At 35.2% G+C, this 21212-nt stretch overlaps 3 protein-coding genes across 7 annotated transcripts; all 3 read left to right on the top strand.

Annotated features, from left to right (window-relative positions):
- Positions 1-1746: 1746 nt before the first annotated feature.
- LOC105123634 (probable methyltransferase PMT2) lies at positions 1747-7301 on the top strand. Of its 2 annotated transcripts, none has more exons than XM_011023317.1 (8): positions 1747-2017; positions 2125-2773; positions 2869-3079; positions 3206-3500; positions 3689-4078; positions 4423-4500; positions 6738-7035; positions 7075-7301. In XM_011023317.1, exons 2-7 carry the CDS (start codon positions 2126-2128, stop codon positions 6967-6969), a joined length of 1854 nt encoding a protein of 617 aa, XP_011021619.1. In that variant the 5' UTR covers positions 1747-2017; position 2125; the 3' UTR covers positions 6970-7035; positions 7075-7301. The 2 variants fall into 2 exon arrangements, with proteins under 2 accessions (XP_011021619.1, XP_011021621.1); XM_011023319.1 differs by having other exon boundaries at positions 2112-2773.
- Positions 7302-8686: 1385 nt separating this feature from the next.
- LOC105123632 (transmembrane protein (DUF616)) lies at positions 8687-14794 on the top strand. 4 transcript variants are annotated; one of them, XM_011023314.1, is made up of 9 exons: positions 8712-8887; positions 9012-9214; positions 9314-9469; positions 10118-10473; positions 11238-11449; positions 11569-11825; positions 11948-12126; positions 12607-12715; positions 13937-14794. In XM_011023314.1, the coding sequence occupies exons 2-8, from the start codon at positions 9046-9048 to the stop codon at positions 12676-12678; spliced, it is 1401 nt and encodes a 466-aa protein (XP_011021616.1). In that variant the 5' UTR covers positions 8712-8887; positions 9012-9045; the 3' UTR covers positions 12679-12715; positions 13937-14794. The 4 variants fall into 4 exon arrangements, with proteins under 4 accessions (XP_011021618.1, XP_011021616.1, XP_011021617.1 ...); XM_011023315.1 differs by having other exon boundaries at positions 8712-8893; positions 9029-9214; XM_011023313.1 differs by having other exon boundaries at positions 8715-8887; positions 9029-9214.
- Positions 14795-15280: 486 nt separating this feature from the next.
- Positions 15281-20198, top strand: LOC105123631 (Haloacid dehalogenase-like hydrolase (HAD) superfamily protein). Its single transcript, XM_011023312.1, has 9 exons — positions 15281-15580; positions 15699-15815; positions 16365-16447; positions 17509-17592; positions 17950-18025; positions 18130-18202; positions 18701-18774; positions 18923-19016; positions 19770-20198. Exons 1-9 carry the CDS (start codon positions 15472-15474, stop codon positions 19831-19833), a joined length of 774 nt encoding a protein of 257 aa, XP_011021614.1. The 5' UTR covers positions 15281-15471; the 3' UTR covers positions 19834-20198.
- Positions 20199-21212: the final 1014 nt, after the last annotated feature.

Here is a 21212-nt window from a genome sequence, read left to right as displayed (position 1 = left end):
GGTAACGAAAGCATCCTTTGACACACACACACACACACACACACATCAAAGCCAAGGGAGGCCCAGGAGCTGAGGCTTCTTGGAAAACATGGCTGCTCCCAATGGTAGAAGCTCAATAAAGGGTATTGGGCCGTCATGGTCTGTTGTCCTTTAATTCTCTGCTCTTTATCAAATATACTTTAAATTTGTTATCAAAACAGTGAGTGAATACACAACACAGAAATAATTAATTTCGTTGGTAGGTTTAAATAAGAGTGGCTGTGATTGTGCTTTAAAATTTTTTATTTCGTTGGTAGGTTTAAATTTTTTATTTAATATCAATGTATTAAAATAATATAAAATATTAAAAATATTTATGTTTTTATTTTTTTTAAATATAAAAACAAACAGGAAAAGGAGGTTTTGTGATTGCATACGTAGAGGAACAATAAACTTTTAGGCCTGAATATATTTAATTATCTCATTGTCAGTCCTGGTAGAACGAATGTAAACCCCTCCTGTTAACTGCAGCACCTTTTAAAACCTGGTGCCAGCTGTCTGCGTGCATACCGGGTGCGTAAAACCAACGTGATAAATTGTCGTAATAATACTGTTTATTTTTGTATTTTAAAACATATTTTATTTTAAATTTATTTTAATATTTTTAAATTATTCTAATGTAATAATATTAAAAATATTTTTTTTAAAATAATAAAAAATATATTATTTTAATATACTTATAAACAAGAAATATATTAAAAAATAATTATTATTATATTTTTAAATATCAATTTTCGTATTTATTAGTTGCAACGCAGCATATTCAATGAGGTGATTTAATTTGAAGTGTCTTCTAAAATATTTTTTAATTGGCATGTTTTATATATTTTTTTATAGTTCTAATTAAAAATATTCGAAAATAAGATAAAAGACATCAAATCCCGACTATATTTTAAAATAAGAATCTTAAATTAAACATTGTCTAACTTGTTGATAATAAAAGAAATACCTATTCACATTATCATTAAATATTAAATCTAAAAAATAAATCATATTGTAAATAATTTTTTTGGAGCAACGAAGACACTTAAATTATAACAATGATCACAACTTTTAATCAAATAATTATATTAAAATTAATTTTTTACATGGTATTCTTAAGGTATGTTCTCATAAGAGATCTGCTCTGACAGTCCATCCTCAACCAGGATTTCATTGAACTAGGTTCAAAAGATCATGTCTTGCAATTTTTTTTTTTGGATTTCTTGTGTTGTTTTTCTTTACATGTCAGGATTATGATTTTATTATACAATACATGTTGATTTTTTAGTGTTTTTAAAGTCATCATAACCCTCTTCGGGAGACCTACTCTATTAGATTTATTGTCAAAAAAATAAAATTAGAAATTTGAATTTGCAACCCTTTTAGCTTACATTTTATGTCGTTTTCGCTCATCAATTCTGTTATTATATACTCCCCATCAATGAACTTATCAATGTGGACATAGACAAGTGTAAAACGACCTCGTAATATCCGGCCACACAGCTTGCTTAAATCCCAAAAACGCTTTATTAAATCTATGAAGGCCATGAAGTCCCACAAGATCCAGGAGAGAGATAACAATTGGGTGGGCATTACTAAGCTGTTCAGGTCAAATTAAACGACACGCTCGCTTGTGCTGTCCGGTTTTAGTTTTTTTGGAGGAAGATTGTCCCGTGGGCCCCCATTCCCTCCCTCTCTCATTTAAAATCTTAAATGGGCCAACAGAAACCATCCCTGTTTTGGAACGGAACCTTCTCTTTTGCTTTTTTTTAATAAAATGCTGCAACAACCAGAACAGCTTGAAGAAGAGAGACGTGTTTCGTGGATCTTTAAAAAAAACAGTATTTACGGCCTGCAAGTACTCCCTTCCTACCACTACCACTAGTGAATAGTTAGTGATATTATCACTCAATTTCTTTCGGAGATCTTGTTGTTCAACATTTACTAGTCACGGAGATCGAGATCCCCCGCTCTTGTCTGCATCTTCATGCGATCCGTAAGCTTCTCTGTTTTGCTCTGATTCAGGCGCATGCTTTTCTTTTATAGAAAAAATCTTTAGACTTGAGCTTATCTGATCTGTCACCTTACAGTTTTTTTTTCAAGGATGGCGTTGAAAAGCAATTCAGGTGATGGTAGAACTAGGAGTTCTATGCAAATATTTATTGTGGCTGGGTTATGCTGTTTTTTTTACATCTTGGGTGCATGGCAAAGAAGTGGATTCGGCAAGGCTGACAATCTTGCCGAGAGGATTATCAAGAGTACAGAAGACTGTAATATCATTCCAAATCTTACTTTCGAGACCCATCATGGTGGTGACGTTGGGCCCAACGATGATTCTGAATCTAAATCCAAAATCTATCAGCCTTGCCCTTCTCGTTTTACTGATTATACCCCTTGTCAAGATCAGAGTCGTGCTATGACTTTTCCGAGGGAAAATATGATTTATCGGGAGAGACACTGTCCTCCTCAACAAGAGAAGCTACACTGCTTGATACCTGCTCCTAAAGGTTATGTCAACCCATTTCCTTGGCCTAAGAGTCGGGACTATGTCCCCTTTGCTAATGCACCCTATAAGAGCTTGACTGTCGAAAAGGCTATTCAGAACTGGGTCCAATACGAGGGCAACGTGTTTAGGTTTCCTGGTGGAGGAACACAGTTTCCACAAGGAGCAGATAAGTATATTGATCAACTAGCTTCGGTGTTGCCAATTGCTAACGGGACAGTCAGGACTGCATTGGACACTGGTTGTGGGGTATGCTAAAGTTCTTTATATTTTTTTAAGAAATTGTGAATTTGCTGATAATCCATTTACACTCGGTTCATATTGTTCTTTATTTATATATTTAGGTTGCCAGTTTAGGTGCATACCTCTGGAGCAGGAATGTCATTGCCATGTCATTTGCTCCGAGAGATTCACATGAAGCACAGGTCCAATTTGCACTTGAAAGAGGTGTACCTGCTGTTATTGGTGTTTTTGGTACTGTGAAGCTGCCATATCCATCCAGAGCCTTTGATATGGCTCACTGCTCTCGTTGCTTGATTCCATGGGGAGCAAACGGTGAGAGCCACTTCATAACAAGGAATTGCCTTTCTTTGCTTTTGTTCCTTTATCCTATCAAGTGTTTGTTTATTGCCTTTAATTATGATAGCACTATATAAGGTGATGGGTTTTTCTTTTTTGCAGACGGGATGTACCTGATGGAAGTCGATCGAGTTCTCAGACCTGGTGGTTACTGGGTGCTTTCTGGACCTCCCATCAACTGGAAGAATAATTACAGATCATGGCAGCGTCCCAAGGAGGAACTTCAGGACGAACAGAGAAAGATTGAAGAGACCGCCAAGCTTCTTTGCTGGGATAAGAAGTATGAAAATGGTGAAATGGCCATTTGGCAAAAGAGATTAAATGCTGATTCCTGTCGTGGTAGACAAGATGATTCTAGAGCTACCCTTTGCAAATCCACAGACACAGATGATGCGTGGTATGGCTGCCTTAAAATTTCACTTCAGTGTATTGGCCAAAAAATTCAATTCACTGTAATGGCCAAACGATGCAACATGCACACTCTCACTCATAAGTGATGATATTCGTTGTGCTCCATTATCATTGACCCTATCACTATTTTCTCTTCTGTGCTTTAGTTTTATTCCCAATTTTTATGATTTATAGGTACAAGAAAATGGAGGCATGCATTACTCCATATCCTGATAGTAGTAGCTCAGATGAAGTGGCTGGTGGGCAATTGAAGGTGTTTCCAGAGAGGCTTTATGCTGTCCCTCCCAGAGTTGCTAGCGGGTCCGTTCCTGGAGTTTCTGCTAAGACATACCAGGTGTACAATAAGGAATGGAAAAAGCATGTAAATGCTTATAAGAAAATCAATAAACTTCTTGACTCTGGACGATATCGCAACATTATGGATATGAATGCTGGGATGGGAGGATTTGCTGCCGCCCTTGAGTCTCCGAAACTGTGGGTTATGAATGTGGTGCCAACTATAGCTGAGAAAAGTACACTGGGTGTGATATATGAGAGAGGATTGATTGGAATCTATCATGACTGGTAAAATTTTGAACTTTTGCATTCCTCTTTTGGATACTTTAGCTTTTTTGTATCTTTTATGACATTTTTCTGAATTTTTTTTCAAAGCACCATAATGTTTACCATTGTTACGTTGCAATGTAGGAGAAGTTTGATGTGATAATATAAATCCTTAGATGCCTTGTGCCTAATCAGTAGCTTGTGAAGTACCCTCTAACATGCAGTTCCAACAAAATCTACTTTCTGCTAACATAATTTGGGTCTTTTCCAGCATTGAGTTCCGAATCACTATCATTTGGACCTATGATGACCAGATCCAGTATGATGATGAAGTGTTACTTATTTACAATGTCTGTCTATTACAGGTGTGAAGCTTTCTCCACATACCCAAGGACCTATGACCTTATTCATGCCAGTGGAGTATTCAGTTTATACCAAGACAGGTAAGTAATACTTTAGTTCTTTGTGTTAGGCTGACAAATACTCTCTCTCTCTCTCTCACACACACACACTTAAATCTGCACTATTTTCTTTCTTTGTCATGTAAGCTCTTCTGATGGTATTTTTTGCTCCTTACTGTGCTATTTCATGCTTATATTTATGCATCATGCTGATTTCTGTTTGTAGTAAGTGCTCAAGTGCAAGTAGCTTCTTTCTGTTTGTGTAATTGGGGTATAAGTACAGATGAGATGTTCTGGAGTATTCATTTTTAAGTTTTCTTAAATTATTTCATTGGTGTATTTGTCAATATCATGTACACGTAGAAAATAGAAGTTATGATGCATTGTGCATACCTAGTTATCTTTTTTGTGTTCTTTCCTTGTGTTAGTGAAGTGCACTGAACCAACTCCATTAACAAGGAAATGTGAGATGGCCTGGTGGTTGATAGCCTTGTTACATGTTTGAAACCCTGGTTCTGAGTCCTCAACACCTTTTCCGTTCTGAGTCCTCAACACTTTTTCCTTGTGTTCTTTTCAAATACAATAGATAAATTTTCAACCAAAACAATCTGCAGATATCAATTAATCCATAACTACTTAAATGATTTATTTAGTTTGAGAGCAAATCTGTCTCCTGTAAAGGGTGGATCAGGGCTCTTATGCCATGGTGATCAACAATGAAACAATTGTGGCATGAGATCATCCTTTGCGATAAGGCTTGGTGGTGTACTACATTGAACTAGATTGATATGTCCTTGATTGATCAGCCACCGAATGAATTGCATGATAACCTTGTTGTGTATTGGCATCATTATTTTCGCAATCCTTTCACAAGCTTTAACGTCAATTCACCATTTGTTATTAAATATATAATAATTAGCAATTAAATTTTGAAATATACATTCAGCCAACACAACATTTTAATTGAACTAAAGAACATGTCTTAATATAAGCTGAACCTCGGTAGTTAAAGTGCATTCTAGGGTGCCTTTGGATGAATTGAAAGGCATCTTTTTTTTTTCCAGGTTCTGTGTGACCTCCACAACTTTTATGAGAATTTTACACAATTGAGCGATTGTTTTTACACTGCGCAGTACATTCTTAAAATTCAGCACCTAATTCACTAAGGATTGCAGAGTCAAAGCTTGGGGAATAGTTTATAGGTTAGGTCAGGTTTTAAGGGTGATGTTGGTGATGTAGGAAAGTAAAAGTTCAGATGGAAAATGTAAATAAACTCCAGAGACTCACTAGGGATTCCTTGAATCCACAAGGAAAATGGGAAACCTATAAAAACACTTTGTAGAACAATGACTTTCTGCAAACAACAATGCCCCAGAATAATGTCTAGGTGCACTTAAATAGGCACCAAATCCTAGTAGAATCCTATAAAAAATAGGCAACCAATAAAGTAGGAAACTCCAATAATTTCCTAAACAACAATAAAATGGGAAATTTTTAGGCACTCTCCGTGTATTGCTTCCTTACTAGCATGAAAATGAAACCCACTATGGTAGCTACTCATGGTTCCACTACATTGGGAATACCTAATAATCTCTCTAAAGCAAAAATAACTAGGCAAAAATACTAGCTATCTAAACTAGGTAAACAGTTTTCCATCAGTTAAGCTTTGAACAAATAAACAAATTAATAACAAACGATGGAATTAAGTAAACAAATTAACCCCCAGTTGGCTTTTTACCTGAATAGAGGCGTAGTGGGTTTTGCACTATATTTAGTCTGGGAGAATGCTGACATCTTGTGTCCAGCATTTGAAATGAGATGCATTGAGAACTAAATCATGGTGACTTTGAATCAGCCTACTAGATGTTGAGGACTTTGCAGTGCTCCTAGATTGAGTTTCTGATTAATAGTTGCCACACATGTTATTTGTCTATAAGCACTTGTGGCAGGACCGACCAACTCACTAAACTTTAGTCTCACGCTTGTTGGAGTTGTTTTTTCCTTGGATTTCTGTCTCTCTATTTTGTCATCTCTGCCAGCTTTTGTTTTCTTGCATCTTTTTTATTCCTACAAAAATGAAATTTTCTTTTCATTTTCATCTCTTCTACGTTGGACATGGCTTGATTATCCGAGACAAGTTTTTTTAATCTTTAATCAACCCATTTCCACTGCCTACGGTAGAATCGTCTACTTTTAGTTCAGTATTCTTTGATCATCTGATTCTTATATTAGATCTATAAGGCTATACGAAATTAGATTTCTCAATTAAATGATTGCAGGTGTAACATGGAGGACATTCTTCTGGAGATGGATCGGATTTTGCGACCAGAAGGTGCAGTTATATTCCGTGATGAAGTCGATGTTCTAATTAAGGTGAGGAAGATGGTAAGACAAATGAGGTGGCATACAAAAATGGTGGACCATGAAGATGGTCCCTTAGTTCCTGAGAAGATATTAGTTGCTGTCAAGCAGTATTGGGTTGCAGGTGGAAACTCCACGTCCACGCAGTGAATGGTGAATGGGAGGTACTGGTGAAATCTTCTCATCTTTCGCTGGCAATGCATTGTTGTTCAAGACATGGCATTTATTGATCCGTTTAAGGCATGCTTTCAAGACATGGCATTTATTGATCCGTTTAAAGCATGCTTCTTCTTCTTCTTCTTTTATTCATTGCGGGGTATCATAGAACATAGGGAGGGGGGGTTACACGATGTAGTGTTTTACTAGCTATTAATATAGCCCATGATGTATTCTGGTGGTAATTTATAGACGCATGCAAATCTGTGACTGCAAGGTTTTGGACATCAATATTTATGGCCTTATTTTTACTGTCTGCCAAATTACCACAAACATTGGCCCCTTCCAAATCCCCAATTATGACTGCAGAAGCATCTTCTGATTTTCAGCCATTACTGTTTAGAATGCATTGTTCTATCACCCTGCTTGAAATTCATCCAACGTAGCATTTTTTTAAAATTAAGCCGGTCCCTCAACTTAAAGAAAGTTTCTAAATGTCGTCCCTTGATCTATTTTTTGTTCAATCCACTGTTAATTCTTGACATGTGACCAGGCATGTGTCTACTACTGGCATGTTGTCAAACACAAATTATAAATCGGATGGAAGAACCCTTGATTTTCTTGAATAGAGGAACCAGATAGATAGAAAGGAGTCGCCCACTGAGAAAATATTGAGAGTACCGGGACTAGACGAGACAGAATTGGGAATCTTTTTTTGTCTGATCATGTTCTGCATTTTGTTCATGCCTCGAAGAGAAGAGCCTCATGTTGTGCTGAGTCTACAGAAGATGGAGAGAATTGGAGAATCACTTGGTGTCGACTTCCAACAATTCTAGGATTTACAGGGCCTCTGCAATGCCACAGAAAAATTCTGAGAAAATGGCTTTATATTATAAAGGGTTGCAAAAACACGAGAAAAAAAAGTTACCTACACAAGGGTTGCAAAAACACGAGAAAAAAAAGTTAACTACACAAGACGACGGCGACGACGACGACTTGTGTCTAAAAACTTTCATATCTCAAAATCTTAATAACTCTTAAGGATGAGTGATATGTGGCACATAAGATTGTCCAAATGGTCGATTGATGAATTTGGTTAGCCTAACAACATTCATGTACATAAATATATTTTTCAAAATTCAAAAACCAAAATATAAAAGTTGACATGACAAAAATCTATTCTAAATACAAGGGATTAATTTAATTTAATTCATGTAATATAATAAAGATGTATCGTTAATTTTTTATTTTGCACGTGTTTTTAATACAAGGGATTAATTTAATTTAATTCATATAATATAATAAAGATATATTGCTAATTTTTTATTTTTTTTATTCAAAGGATGATACGTGGCTGAAACACTTGTTTTTTTAAATTTATAAATTTATTTTTTATTTAAAGTAATTTTTTTATATTTTAAAATTAAAAATAATTTTTTAAAAAATTAAAAAAATATTTATTTAATATAATTTTAAATAAAAACACCTATCACACTCCAAGCGCCCTTGTAACTCGTCTCCAGAAGAACTAAAAAGCGCAGTTAATGATGCACGTGCTTGCACTCGAGACTCATTTCCGCTATATTAAGGAGACGCCAGGCCAGACAGTGGTAAACGCGTGAAACTAGTGAAAAATCGAGGGAAATCTTGCAATATTTTAAACATAGAGGATTGACTTGTTGAACATACTGTACATTGGGGACTGAATTGTAGTTATTGAACGAATTATTCTTCTTTTCACATGGAGTAAAATAAAACGCCTCCATCCCACATGTCATGATCTTGCATAACAGTTTGATGCGCACAGAATGGAAAGAGGAGAAGAAACAATAGCATAGAAAAAAGAAAGAGAAAGAAACAACAATGGCTACTTGTTTAATGGCTTGGTGAGTCGTGAGAGATCTTGGAAGAGGTAATGGTAATAAATCACCCTCCATTATTTGCTACCCTTGCTTGCATGCATGTTGCGATTTGATCTTGAATTGTTTTTTGGGCATCGCATAGATCATGATGCTATTATAATTAACATTATCCAGTCCATTCCTCCATCCAGAAACCAAACCGAACCAAATGGGTGTTCATAAATTGTTACCTGCGGTGGGTCCTCGCCGAGGAAGGAGGTTGGGTCGGATTTTGAGAGCAGCGCTCAGTTTCAGGTTGTGGCTATCACTGCTTGCGCTACTCTGCTTGTTTTCTTTTGCACTGTTTGGCCTTAAATTCATTACACTTGTTGGTCGTGGTAAGCTCCTTTCCCTTCCCTGTAATAATAACAATACCATGACTCCATGATTATTCATGTAAATCCTTCCTTTCCTTCCTGGGCTGGCTGGATTTGTAGGTGGTGGCATGGAAAGTGGCATCTCATCTTCACACCAGCTACCTATCACCGGTAATGTGAAAAAAAATAGTAAGGAAGTAGAGCAGCAACAACTACAACACTCTGGATTTGGTGGTGTTGTAATAAAAGCACCAGGAAGCAAGAAACGTATACAGCGTAAGGGAAATGCTCTTTTTGATCGCTAATTATTTTGATGAATTTTTACTTTAAGAACATTTAACTTTTATAAGTATGTTCTTATATTTAAAGATGAATTTGAACTCTTTAATGCATCTAAGGCCTTTGTTTTGTTAAATCCTAAGAGATATCCTATACTCCTGTTCAATAATGTCCTCACACGAAATCCCAGATCGTGCCTTTTGTCATTTTGATTTTCTTTTTTGTGTTCCGGGATTCGTAATTAGTTGTGATTCAATTCGAGGCAAAATTATGCATTTGCTCTGCAAATCACAAGATACTTGTAATTGAATTGCTATACTGATCTAAGTTATCTTCTCTCATTTTTTGGACCCGGGAGGATAACAAACATAAAAGGGTTTAGAAGACATATTTTCAGACTAGAGGTAGAGGCTTGAAGAATTCGGCTACCCTAGGGAGCACTGATCTAATCTAGAATGCATGGTTGAGAACTCTTGACTTTATCTTTGATATTGTCTTAATGCAAATGCCACAAATAATATTATAGTTTGTGTTAATCATGACTGAATAATATAGTTCTTTTTTAGTTTGGACATCTTTTGCGAGTAATTTCTTTCTTTGACCCTATTGTTGTTCTCCTCCACCCCCATCAATTTGATCTTTCAGATTTTCCTTGTGAAATTGGGTTCACGGAAACAGTTGATTATCTTATTGAACCTAAGGACTTGGGAAATTTTACCCAATTTTCGCTCCAGTATGCGGCAATGGAAGAGAAACCCTTGGGGGTCAATTCATTTGAATCTAGATTTGGAGGACATCAGAAACTTGAGGAAAGGGAGAAGTCTTTCTATGCTCATGATCAAACTCTTCATTGTGGTTTTGTTAAAGGACCTCCTGGATTTCCAAGCACTGGATTCGATTTTGATGAGAAGGACATGGCATACATGAGCACCTGTCGGGTTGCAGTATCTTCTTGCATTTTTGGGAGTTCTGACTTTCTAAGGAGGCCTACGAGCAAAAGAGTAAGTTACTTATTAAATTTCTTTGTTCGTTACATACAATGTTTAACAGCTTTGGTTCAAATAAATTCATTCTTATGATAGCTGGATTTTGCTTTTACACCTATACATCATATGTTATACCTGATCAAATTAATCATAATTCTCATTGAATTATATTTATTATTCTATCAAAAGTCAATTGGAAACAGAAGTTATGGTATAGAGTCAATGACAATATTTGCTAAGATAACATTGTACTGGAAGACATTCTACTGGTTTAAAGAGAATTAGCAAGGTAATAGAAGTGGGGTATTCTTTGGCAATACAAACTGAAGAATCATCCAACTCCAGGTTTGCTTATTTGCTCTTGCTTGCCCCTCTGATGTGTGAACTTTTTGGGAATTATTTATAAGTTGATGTGAGCTTGTTTATTTGATATGTATCATATGAAACCTTGTGTTATCTGCTGACACTTTGATGCTAGAAAATGGAACGTTTTCCAGCTAACAAATTTAGTTGCCTAGTGGTGTATAATTCTAGTGTGTTTTCTTATCAGTAGATGTCTTCCTTTTCCCTTTTATTTTAATTGAATCCCAGTTAGACAACATAACTGCTTCCTTCAATGTAAATGTATTGAAAGAAAAATATCAATAATAGCTATAATATCACATAAAAGTGGCAGTAAAATGTTTGATATAAGTGACATAATGTGAATTACCGTAGCTTGTATGAAGCACCCTTTGGATGTTGATTTCGATCATGATTTCTGCTTTTGTTTGTTTCAGATCAGTGATTTTTCGAAGAAAAATGTTTGTTTTGTCATGTTTGTGGATGAGCAAACACTGTCCAAGTTGGCCTCAGATGGACATGTCCTAGATAATAGAGGATTTGTTGGTCTATGGAGAGTAGTTGTTGTCAGGAACTTGCCATACAAGGACATGCGGAGAACCGGCAAGGTGCCAAAATTTTTATCACATCGCATCTTCCCTTCTTCTAGGTATTTATCACACCATGATTTAATTATCTGGTTTGCAGCTGTACGCTTTACCTTGTTGTTGCAATCTAAAGATCCATAATGTAGTTTTTCATTTATTCATTCACACACTCCCTTTCCAGATACTCAATTTGGCTTGACAGTAAGATGCGACTTAATGCTGATCCATTGCTGATAATTGAATACTTTTTGTGGCGAACAAGATCAGAATATGCCATTTCAAATCATTATGCTCGTCACTGTGTTTGGGAGGAGGTACTCCAAAATAAGCGCCTAAATAAGTACAATGAAACAGCGATTGATGAACAGTTCAATTTTTACAAGTCTGATGGCCTCAGAAAATTTGACCCTTCAGATCCGAATACTCCTCTACCAAGTTGTACGTATGTTGGTGTCTGTTTTGGTCTGCAAGATTGGGTTTCCCTTTATTTTACACCCGCTTAAATCCACTCCTTTCTTTTCTGGATTTCAATCCAGCTTTTTGGTTTGTATGCTTTGCAGATGTGCCTGAAGGTTCATTTATTGTTCGGGCCCATACACCAATGTCAAATTTATTTTCATGCCTCTGGTTCAATGAAGTTGATCGATTTACTTCCCGTGATCAACTGAGCTTTGCATATACTTACTTGAAACTCAGAAGATTGAATCCCAGTAAACCATTCTACCTAAATATGTTCAAGGTGATGATAAATTGCTAACAAATCTACTAGTATGTGTGACTGATTATATTACAAGTCAAAGCATGCAGCATGCAAGTGGTAACTGTGCATTCATTGGAACTCTGAGCAGCCACTCCCTGATCTTAGCTTGTCAATTTATCTGGGCATGTTGTTTCTCATAAAAGTCTCCCATGTTACTGTAGCAATTTACAGGGGCGTATCTCTCAGCAAAGTTGTTATTCTTTATTCTCTGAGGATGTGTCCAGAAGCAAGTTTAATGAGAATGCATGCTGTGCTACCTTTATTGTTGTTGTCTAAGAAATCTACTAGTGAAATCATTGTATTTTGACATGTTTTGGCTACCTAAACAATTGTCATCAATAGAATTCTTTATCTCTTGTTGGCAATCTATTTCTCATGTTCCTTTTGTTTGAGGTTATCAATGGAAAAGAATTATAAACAATGAGCATGAGTTAATCATCTTTTGTTGATTCGATTCAGGATTGTGAACGCCGAGCACTAGCAAAGCTATTCAGGCATCGCACACTCCCATCACTTCCACCCGCTCCTTGATGAATTGAGATTTGATTTGGCAGTTATGGCATGGCTGGTAAGATAAAGGATATACTACTCTACTCCCTCTCCTCTTCTTCTCTCTCTGTCTTTCTTCAGGATCAGTTGGACTCTGCTTTCACTGGCAGAAACCTTAGTATCATCCTTAGACTGGGATTGTGGCATGGCATGCTGTTTCTATTGGTTATCAGATCACTGGCTAGTTATGGGCAATTTTTTATATGAATTTGAACTGATATTTTTATAATAAGACTAAATGACTAAGAAACCCATTCAATAATAGCAAAAGAGAGATTCCACGGATTTTTTTGTTAATTTTTAATCTTTTGTATTGGTCCAATGGTGGATCCTCATATTTGGATTGCATGCATTGTGACAACACCTGTCACTTGCTGCAATGTGATTAATTGAGTCTAGTTCATAGTGTCAATTAATAGATCAGGTAACTCTAAAATCCTGTCACGAATGTCATTATATGTGATAACATATTTTGTGAGGTAAATTCTTTGAGTTTCCAATCAAACTTTCTAGTGGGTCTGGTTGTTGTCTAAACAATGCTTTTCTTTTTCTTTTTCTTGTTGGCTTGGGGGATAGAGGCTGTGTCTAACCCCTCCAACTGTCATTCCTAAGAATTTGTGTGCAATTACAGTTCCAACTGTAAATTTAATTTTTTGGCCAGGTGCAACCATCATGCAAACTTCCTTGCAAATCCAAATTGGAAAATTTCCTTCTGAAAAAATGTGTATTACAGTTGTTGAAAGTGTGGCATAGGTTTTTGGTCATGCAATTTTTCTCTTTAATTGGTTGTTGATTTGATTTCTTAATTACAGGACAAAATTGATGTCAACATGACTTGCATGTGAGTTATAGTTGATTTGTGTAACTGTAACAGGCTGAAATCACTGGTCTGTGTCTCTGCTAATTAAACTTGAATGGCATTGAGTTTACACTCATCAATAACTATTACAAACTATTTTCCATGGTGATTTTTGTCTGTGTAAATAATGTAAAATATATAGTAGTCTTTAAGATTGTTGTTAAGAATCTTTAGTTCATATCGAACTTCTGATTGCATGATTATTTGCTACAACTTATCAAGGTGTATGGCAGTGTATGCACTTACAATGTGTCATGGTGGATGACTGGGTGCATGCATCTTAATGGGAATGAAGCTTTGACATAAAACTACTTGATAGGTCGATGATAATTTACAGAATCTGAGCAAGTTATTTGATGGGTTTTTTTATCGACTGTGCAGGGACATCCACTGAAGAGAAAAAAGGTTTCTATGTGATTTCCTCCAGCTCTTTCAAGAATCTAAGAGATGTCAGCTGCCTTGTGAGTTATGACAGATTTGTTATGTTTTGCACTGTAGCTGATGGTAATGACTGGATGTCTGATTTATTTGGCCAAGTAATCTTGACAAAGAGGTGATGCTAATCTCTCCTTACTAAATGGTCTAATGGTCTTTGATAGTCAGCTATATGATATGGTAATGGGATGCAGAGATGTCAGTGAAATCGGATTGTGACGTTGCACTTCATCCCTCAAATAATTGTTAGTTTTGAGTTTCAACCTCAACTGCAGAAGGGGGAAAAGAGGGAGAGGAATTACTACAATGGCATCGGCAGAAGCTGATAACAATTGATTAAATCAATGAGTCAGAATTTTTGGGGTCCTTTTCTGCTATTTTACTCAACTCCTGTGGTTTAAACGACTTTGGCTTACAGGTGTTGGTATTCCAGACTTACAAGGAGGGAGAAGGCATTGCTTTTCCATGATTATTTGTTAGGTGTTCTCCTTTGTACAATGATGGTGAAGAATGCTGCAAGTGCTAAACAGTCTTTTCCCCCCCATTTATACCCTCAATCCTTTCCTGTAGCGCAGGAGGCTGAATGGCAATTTTTATTAGAAGAGAGAATGTTTTGTTCTTTAACTGTTCGAGAGGATGCTGGTCAAAATTTTGATATTTTTCTCTTATGTATCACTTTAGCTGTTCTTAGAAGTGTAATCATTATGCATACTAATCTGGGAAGATTAATCTCGACCACACATGCACAAGCAGAGAGACAATGAATTTTTGTGAATGTATAAGCATGCAAATCTTGATGAGACTCGTAACATTTTCTGAACTTTCAAATCATGCTTTGTATAAAGAGTGCAGAACCACCATGAAAGAGGATATGAATGTTCGGAAAATCCCCTGAAAGCCATGGAGCCAGACAATTTTCCACTATTCTTCATTCACGGCCACCACTTTTCTAAACATGCTATGTGATCAGTGAGAGTGTTTTAAGTTATTTTATTAGTTTTATATGCAAAATACATAGAAAAAATTAGGAAAAAAAGGTAACAAAAAAAACTTATTTCAAATATATTTTTGTTTTATAAAACTTCAAATGAATCTTTTCGCCGAAAATCTCAAACGAGGTGTCAAGTGAAAATTAAATATTGAGATAATTAATTTTTTTTAAATAAAAATTCTGTCTGGGGGTTTTATCGGTACAAAAGTATTTTGACTGATTTTTTTTTATAGAAAAATCTTTTTAGAAGGAGATTTTGGTAATTATGCGTAAAATATTAGAATGTACAGGAAGGTTAAAAGAGAGAGAGGGCAAAAGCGAAGTGACTAGCAGTTATAGAAGATGACAGGAAATCATTTTGGAAGGACGGGAAATTCATAACTAAAAAGGGAGTGGAGAGTGTGGAAAATGCATTATATATGAATGAATATCGAGAAGGCAAAGCCCGCTACTCCTTGTAGTTATCGTCCAAAATTAGCTGTGTGGCCAAATGGAAGCATGCTTCGCGAAATGCTTTCATGGGAGCGCATTGTTTAAAGCTCTGAAACCTCTCAAATTGAAGCTATCAAGCTCTTCTTCCATGCCCATCCACTCTGCTGGTCTGATCACTCTTCCTTTCTTCTAGTGTTTTATTTATTTATTACCACACATGTATAAATGGGTACACTATTTCAATAACCCTATCTGATTCATTCACTTTGTTTCTTCACATTGCAGGAGCGACGGAGTCTGTTAAAAAAGCATATGATGCGTTATTGTTGGATGCTGGTGGAACCCTTTTGCAATTGACACGGCCTGTTGAAGAAACTTACGCTTCCATTGGAAGAAAATATGGTTTTTTTCCCTTTCTTTCTATGCTATTACTCCTATTATTTGACGTTGGGGATAATATGTTATTTCTGGATTAGAGTAAAGTGATTGGCAGCAGGGGATTTGGGTAGTGTTTGTAATTGTGGTAGGCTTCATCGAAATAATATTTTTTATTTTTTAAAATTTATTTTTAACATCATATTAAAATGATAAAAAAAACACTAGAAAAAATAAAAATTAATTAAAAATAGAAAAATCAATTTTTTTTTTTTGAAAAGCAAGGCTTGGCCGTAAAGACAAATAGGCTTTTTAACACTCAATAGTTTGATATTTAAGTAGTGGATTTGAAATGGATTTATACAGGGTTAGGAAATAGGAACACTTGGTATGAGTGAAATAAATGCCATACACGGGATCTTGATCTCTTCTTCAAGGATTGCTAGCTTCCCTGCTTTTGGCTGATTATGTATTATGTAATACTATCTTGTACTTGGTCATAAAAATTTGATCTCCGCTCTTTTCTCTGCTCTCGTTGCAAGTTATTTTCCAACATGACTCTTATCATGGTTACAGGTCTGACTGCAAGTTCTGCTGATATAAAGCAAGGATTTAAAAGAGCTTTCGCTGCTCCATGGCCTGAAAAACTCCGTTACCAGGTCATTTTTCTTTTCTGTAATGGGTGTGTCGTTCATTGCTTCTCTATTCTCAATTATAGAAAACCTGCATTGATTTGCTTTAGTTCACTGGGAGCATTGTTGCTCTCTTGATGTTTTTGCCAGGTGTTTTAAATATGGTCCTTTTGGGCCTTACCATATAGCATCTCCGACTCTCTTTTTGTGCTATCATTTAGTTAGCAAGTCCCGTGTCATAATTTAGTTCCTGAATAAGTTGTTTGTGACTGCTTAATGTTTCCTGTAAAACATGTTTTCTGAACAAATAAATGCTACATATATTATTATTGAATATGAACCGCAAAAAGATACAGTAATCTAGATACATGCTGAGAATTATCAGTGACTATTCACACCTTATGCTTCCTTCATGCACAATCATTCTTTTTTTCTGCTTCGGTAGTTCTGCTGGACTGTTTTACTCATTAAAGCGAGATGTAGATGAAGGCAGATTCTGCTGCATTTTTATGTGGCATGCATTGGTTTCATAAACACTCCAAATTTGAAATGTTATTGAAGTTTTTTAAAAAGTAAAAATAGCTGTTCGAAGGCTCCCTAACTTCTGATTTTGTTGGCAACTAAAATTTTCAAATAAATATACTTTTCCAATCTTTTCATATTCAGTGTTAAATAGAGAATATTCTAACTTAAAACTGGTGAAATATGGAGGTCCCGTGTGAAGTGAATAACATGCATTTTACTATTTGGAACCCAACTTCTCATTTTACTGTTATCAATATTCTAACTTAAAACTGGTGAAATATGTTCCCACCATGGAGGTCCCGTGTGAAGTGAATAACATGCATTTTACTATCTGGAACCCAACTTCTCATTTTACTGTTATCATTTCTTTATAAGTTTTTTTTTTTTTTTTCATTTTGATAGACCACATCACATTTCTTTAACACATTGATTAGATACCCTGCACTCCCTTTTCTTTGTTCATCATCTGTTACTTGTCTTAAAAGTAGTTTCAATTTACTGGATACATTGGAAGCTTTGACTGAAGCCCCATTATAACATCTTCTCTGCTTGTGTGTTGACAGGGGGATGGGCGGCCATTTTGGAAACTTGTTGTTTCTGAAGCCACTGGTTCCACCAACAATGATTATTTTGAAGAAGTCTATAAGGTAACATTTCATGACAGAAGCCTAAAGTTATCATAATGTTAAAACAGATTATAAGAAAGTGCACATGCGTGGTTCTTATCTTCCCATCACCCATGGAAATGCAAATTTTAATGGCTAAAACATAGTGAACATCCTTGAACTTTTGGTCAACAAAAAGTTTAGTGCTGGAACTTCAGTTTTCTTGATTTTAGTGTATTGAAAAACAAAATGGTCTCCTCCGTTAGACATTAATAAAATCTGAAGCAAAAGTATGCAAATAACTTTTTTTAACAGAAAACAGTATAGGGGAGGTCATGATTTAATCTGGTCGATATTGTAGAGGCTTTCATCTGAACTCCCATTGGATTCTTTATTCAGCACTATGCAAATGGCGAGGCATGGTATCTTCCAGATGGAGCTTATGAAGCACTGTACCTTCTCAAAGATGCTGGAGGTTATATTAATTAACTATTATCCTTTGTCTAGCACCACAAACAATATTAACCACCAGATTTTGACAATGAATTGCCACTCCTAACTCAGTGAGTAATGTTGCAGTTAAGGTGGTCGTTGTGTCCAATTTCGACACCCGGTTAAGGAAGCTATTGAAGGACCTAAATGTTATTGAACTGTAAGCATTTATTTTTCCTCTTTCCTTTTGCTGTATTTTTACAGTTGAGTGGCTCTCTTCATGAATGAGGTATTCAACAATGATGGCAGACTCGATACTCTTTACAAGGCCGAAAGAATTCCATCTCAACCTGACCTACATTTGTAAATAGAACATTGATGACAATCCCTGCCTTTTTGCTAGTGTACTTTGTAATCTGAATTCTTTTATCCTTTCCCTTATGCAATCAATGTTGAGCCCTTTGTCCTCGAGGCTTTGGCACTTGCTGTGAATTAGTCTAATCTAGAGGAAAAGAAACTTTTAGAAACTCAGTTTTTTTTATGTTGCCAGGGATGCTTGAGACTTTATTTGAGGAAAACACATTGTGAGTGAATAATTGTGTTAGCATATAGGAAATGGCTAGAGTGTGATAACGGGAATGAGATAGCTGGGGTTATCAAGAATTGAACATCCTTATATTTAAAACACATGCTGTTTTTTTTTTTTTTTTTTTCACAGGTTTGATTCTCTCATCATATCTTCAGAGGTTGGATTTGAAAAACCAGATCCCAAGATATTTGAAGCTGCTTTAGGTATGTCATATAAGACCATTTGGTCTATTTGTGGTTGTGGTATGTGCCTTAAAATTTCTACGGTAGAGTCCTTAACCACTATTCTGCTCCTTACACAAGAAAACGATGGGAAATAATCATCATTTCTAAGTATTTGGCATTTTTGTAGTTGAAGCAAGTGTAGAGGCTGGCAAGGCAGTGCATGTTGGGGACGATCTAAAGGCAGATAAGCAGGGGGCCAATGCCATTGGGATTGATTGCTGGTAAGTGCACTATATGGTCTTATTAGACATGGCAAATGGGCGGGTATGGGTAGGGTATGAACGGGTTGTGAAATATTCCACCTCATTTTGACTAGGTTATTTTTCAAATGACTACCTATACCCTTTAACCCGTTTTTATTTGTTCTTGTTGGATAAGTAGTTCTCACAATTTTCATTATAACCATTTATGACTGGGCTGACCAAATCTGACTGGTTTGACCAAGTTTAGCTATATTTAATAATGGTAAACCTTTTGAGATGCAGGGACCTAAATGTAAGAAAAAATAGTACAGGAACTAAATCTAGCAATTAAAAGTACGACGGCCAAAAACATCCCACTTGAGACTTTTTGTAAAACACATGGACAAAAGTAAACTTTTGACAAGGACTAAAATGAAAACAGTATTAAAGGTCTGCTCTCCCATGCTTCTCTCCATCTGTAATTCAGGCTGTGATTTTAAGTTGGGTTGAGTGGGTGCCATACCAAATCCAATAAAACTTTTATGAATGTGGCCAGGCTAGACCTTACCCGTATATCCATTTATCTTTTAGTGCCTTAACGGATAAATATTGATGGGTAAATGGGTATACGGCATCATTGCCACCTTATCGGTCTTGCATATGCATTTCGTACTTTCCCTAGCCCTGGTCGATTTGGGCAAATTTAAAAGAAAAATTACATCATGAATACTTCAGAAGCATTTAAGATGTTTTGGGTTTGGGTCATAATCTTTGTATTATATGCGTAAGCAGGTTATGGGGAGCAGATGTGAGGACATTCTCAGATATCAAAAACCGCATCCTCATCCATGACTGATACTCCCAAGAATTAGGTATCGGTGCCCTTTTTTCTTTGTGGTGATTGGCGGGTGCTCAAATCTCTTGATCAATTTTTGGGTTCTGCTATACAATTTAGGATTTATCATGGGATTGGTTAGAGCTGTGGATATCACCTCTCGTATGATTGATGAAATACCATAGGAATGTTGGTTTAATATCTTGATTCTTGCAACAAAACCTAGCCAAGAGGAAGTTCCTGTCACTCCCGATTTGATCCTTATTATTAGCATAAAATCTTAATGTTCAGCTGGCTGGATATGGTGGATGGAGTTGTTGCTTTTCATTACTCCAATACAATTTGTTAGCTCATCATAATGGAGCTTGTGTTTGGATATGATTGACGGATAGATCAACAGAAGTCGTCGCGTGCCTTGCATGTGATGGTCTGATTTTTTTAATTTATTTTTTACAAATAAGCATTTTTTTTTAAAAAAAAAAACTATGATTTAATCTTTAGTTTTTGTTTTCTACTATATTACTTTGGAATAATAAGGCTCAACATTTCAGTTACCATGAATTGGAATAATGAAATGATTATTTTGTTTTTATCAAATAAAATTATTTAACTAGTTATTGAAGATAAAATGATTTTTTCATGGGACCTATTTGTATTAACATATTAAACAAGGATAAATAATTTAAATACTTTTAAAAGTGGGTTTAAGTCTTTATTTTTTTAATTACTATATGTTTTGCCTTTGATACTTTTTGAAAAAAATCCAATCATCTGATGGCATTTTATTTTAATTAATTTTGGTATTTATTTTGACACTTATTTTTTATTTTTTAATTTTATTTCTTAATATTTTATTTTATTTAAATTTTGTTTTCAATTTGGTTTTTATTTTTTCTATTTTTTATTTTTTTTCTTGATTTATTTTATTTTTCGATTAAATTCCTCATTGTTTTCTTTCCTTTAGTTCTTATTTTATAAACTATATTTTTTATTGTTATTTTTATTGTTTTTTAATTTTGGATGATTAGTAATTTTGTTTCATAATTTTTTTTATATGTTTTTCATGGGATAATTCAAATCTTATGATTGAGGTTATGAGTTTTAAAAATTAATATAATTTAATTGTGATTTTTTGAGTTTTTTTTTTTAATTTTATCATTTAATGTTACATTGAGTTTCATGATTTTTTTTTATGGGTTATCTCAATCTAATATTCTAGTTGCGAGCTAGTCAAATTAAACTTTGGTTAATTTAATTTTTTATATATTTTTTTTTAAATTGATTTTTTTTTAATTTTATCTTTCATTATTTAATTTGTGTGGGAGTTGATTTATTTTTATTTTTTTTTGTTGGCTTATCTTGGTTTTATAATCAAGCTGAAGGTTTAACATATTGACTCG

The sequence above is a fragment of the Populus euphratica genome, unplaced genomic scaffold (assembly GCF_000495115.2).
Source record: "Populus euphratica unplaced genomic scaffold, PopEup_1.0 scaffold9.1, whole genome shotgun sequence".
Taxonomy (NCBI): Eukaryota; Viridiplantae; Streptophyta; class Magnoliopsida; order Malpighiales; family Salicaceae; genus Populus; species Populus euphratica.
The sequence above is the reverse complement of the archived record's forward strand: the minus strand, read 5'-3'. Positions and strand labels throughout refer to the sequence as shown.

Coding starts and splice junctions, on each gene's coding strand:
- LOC105123634 (XM_011023317.1), top strand. CDS start 2,126: ATGGCGTTGAAAAGCAATTCAGGTGATGGTAGAACTAGGAGTTCTATG. Junction 3,080..3,205: donor GATTCCATGGGGAGCAAACG/GTGAGAGCCACT, acceptor TCTTTTTTGCAG/ACGGGATGTACCTGATGGAA. Junction 4,079..4,422: donor ATTGGAATCTATCATGACTG/GTAAAATTTTGA, acceptor TGTCTATTACAG/GTGTGAAGCTTTCTCCACAT.
- LOC105123632 (XM_011023314.1), top strand. CDS start 9,046: ATGGGTGTTCATAAATTGTTACCTGCGGTGGGTCCTCGCCGAGGAAGG. Junction 10,474..11,237: donor GGAGGCCTACGAGCAAAAGA/GTAAGTTACTTA, acceptor TGTTTGTTTCAG/ATCAGTGATTTTTCGAAGAA. Junction 12,127..12,606: donor TCTACCTAAATATGTTCAAG/GTGATGATAAAT, acceptor GATTCGATTCAG/GATTGTGAACGCCGAGCACT.
- LOC105123631 (XM_011023312.1), top strand. CDS start 15,472: ATGGAAGCATGCTTCGCGAAATGCTTTCATGGGAGCGCATTGTTTAAA. Junction 18,026..18,129: donor CCTTCTCAAAGATGCTGGAG/GTTATATTAATT, acceptor GTAATGTTGCAG/TTAAGGTGGTCGTTGTGTCC. Junction 19,017..19,769: donor GCCATTGGGATTGATTGCTG/GTAAGTGCACTA, acceptor ATGCGTAAGCAG/GTTATGGGGAGCAGATGTGA.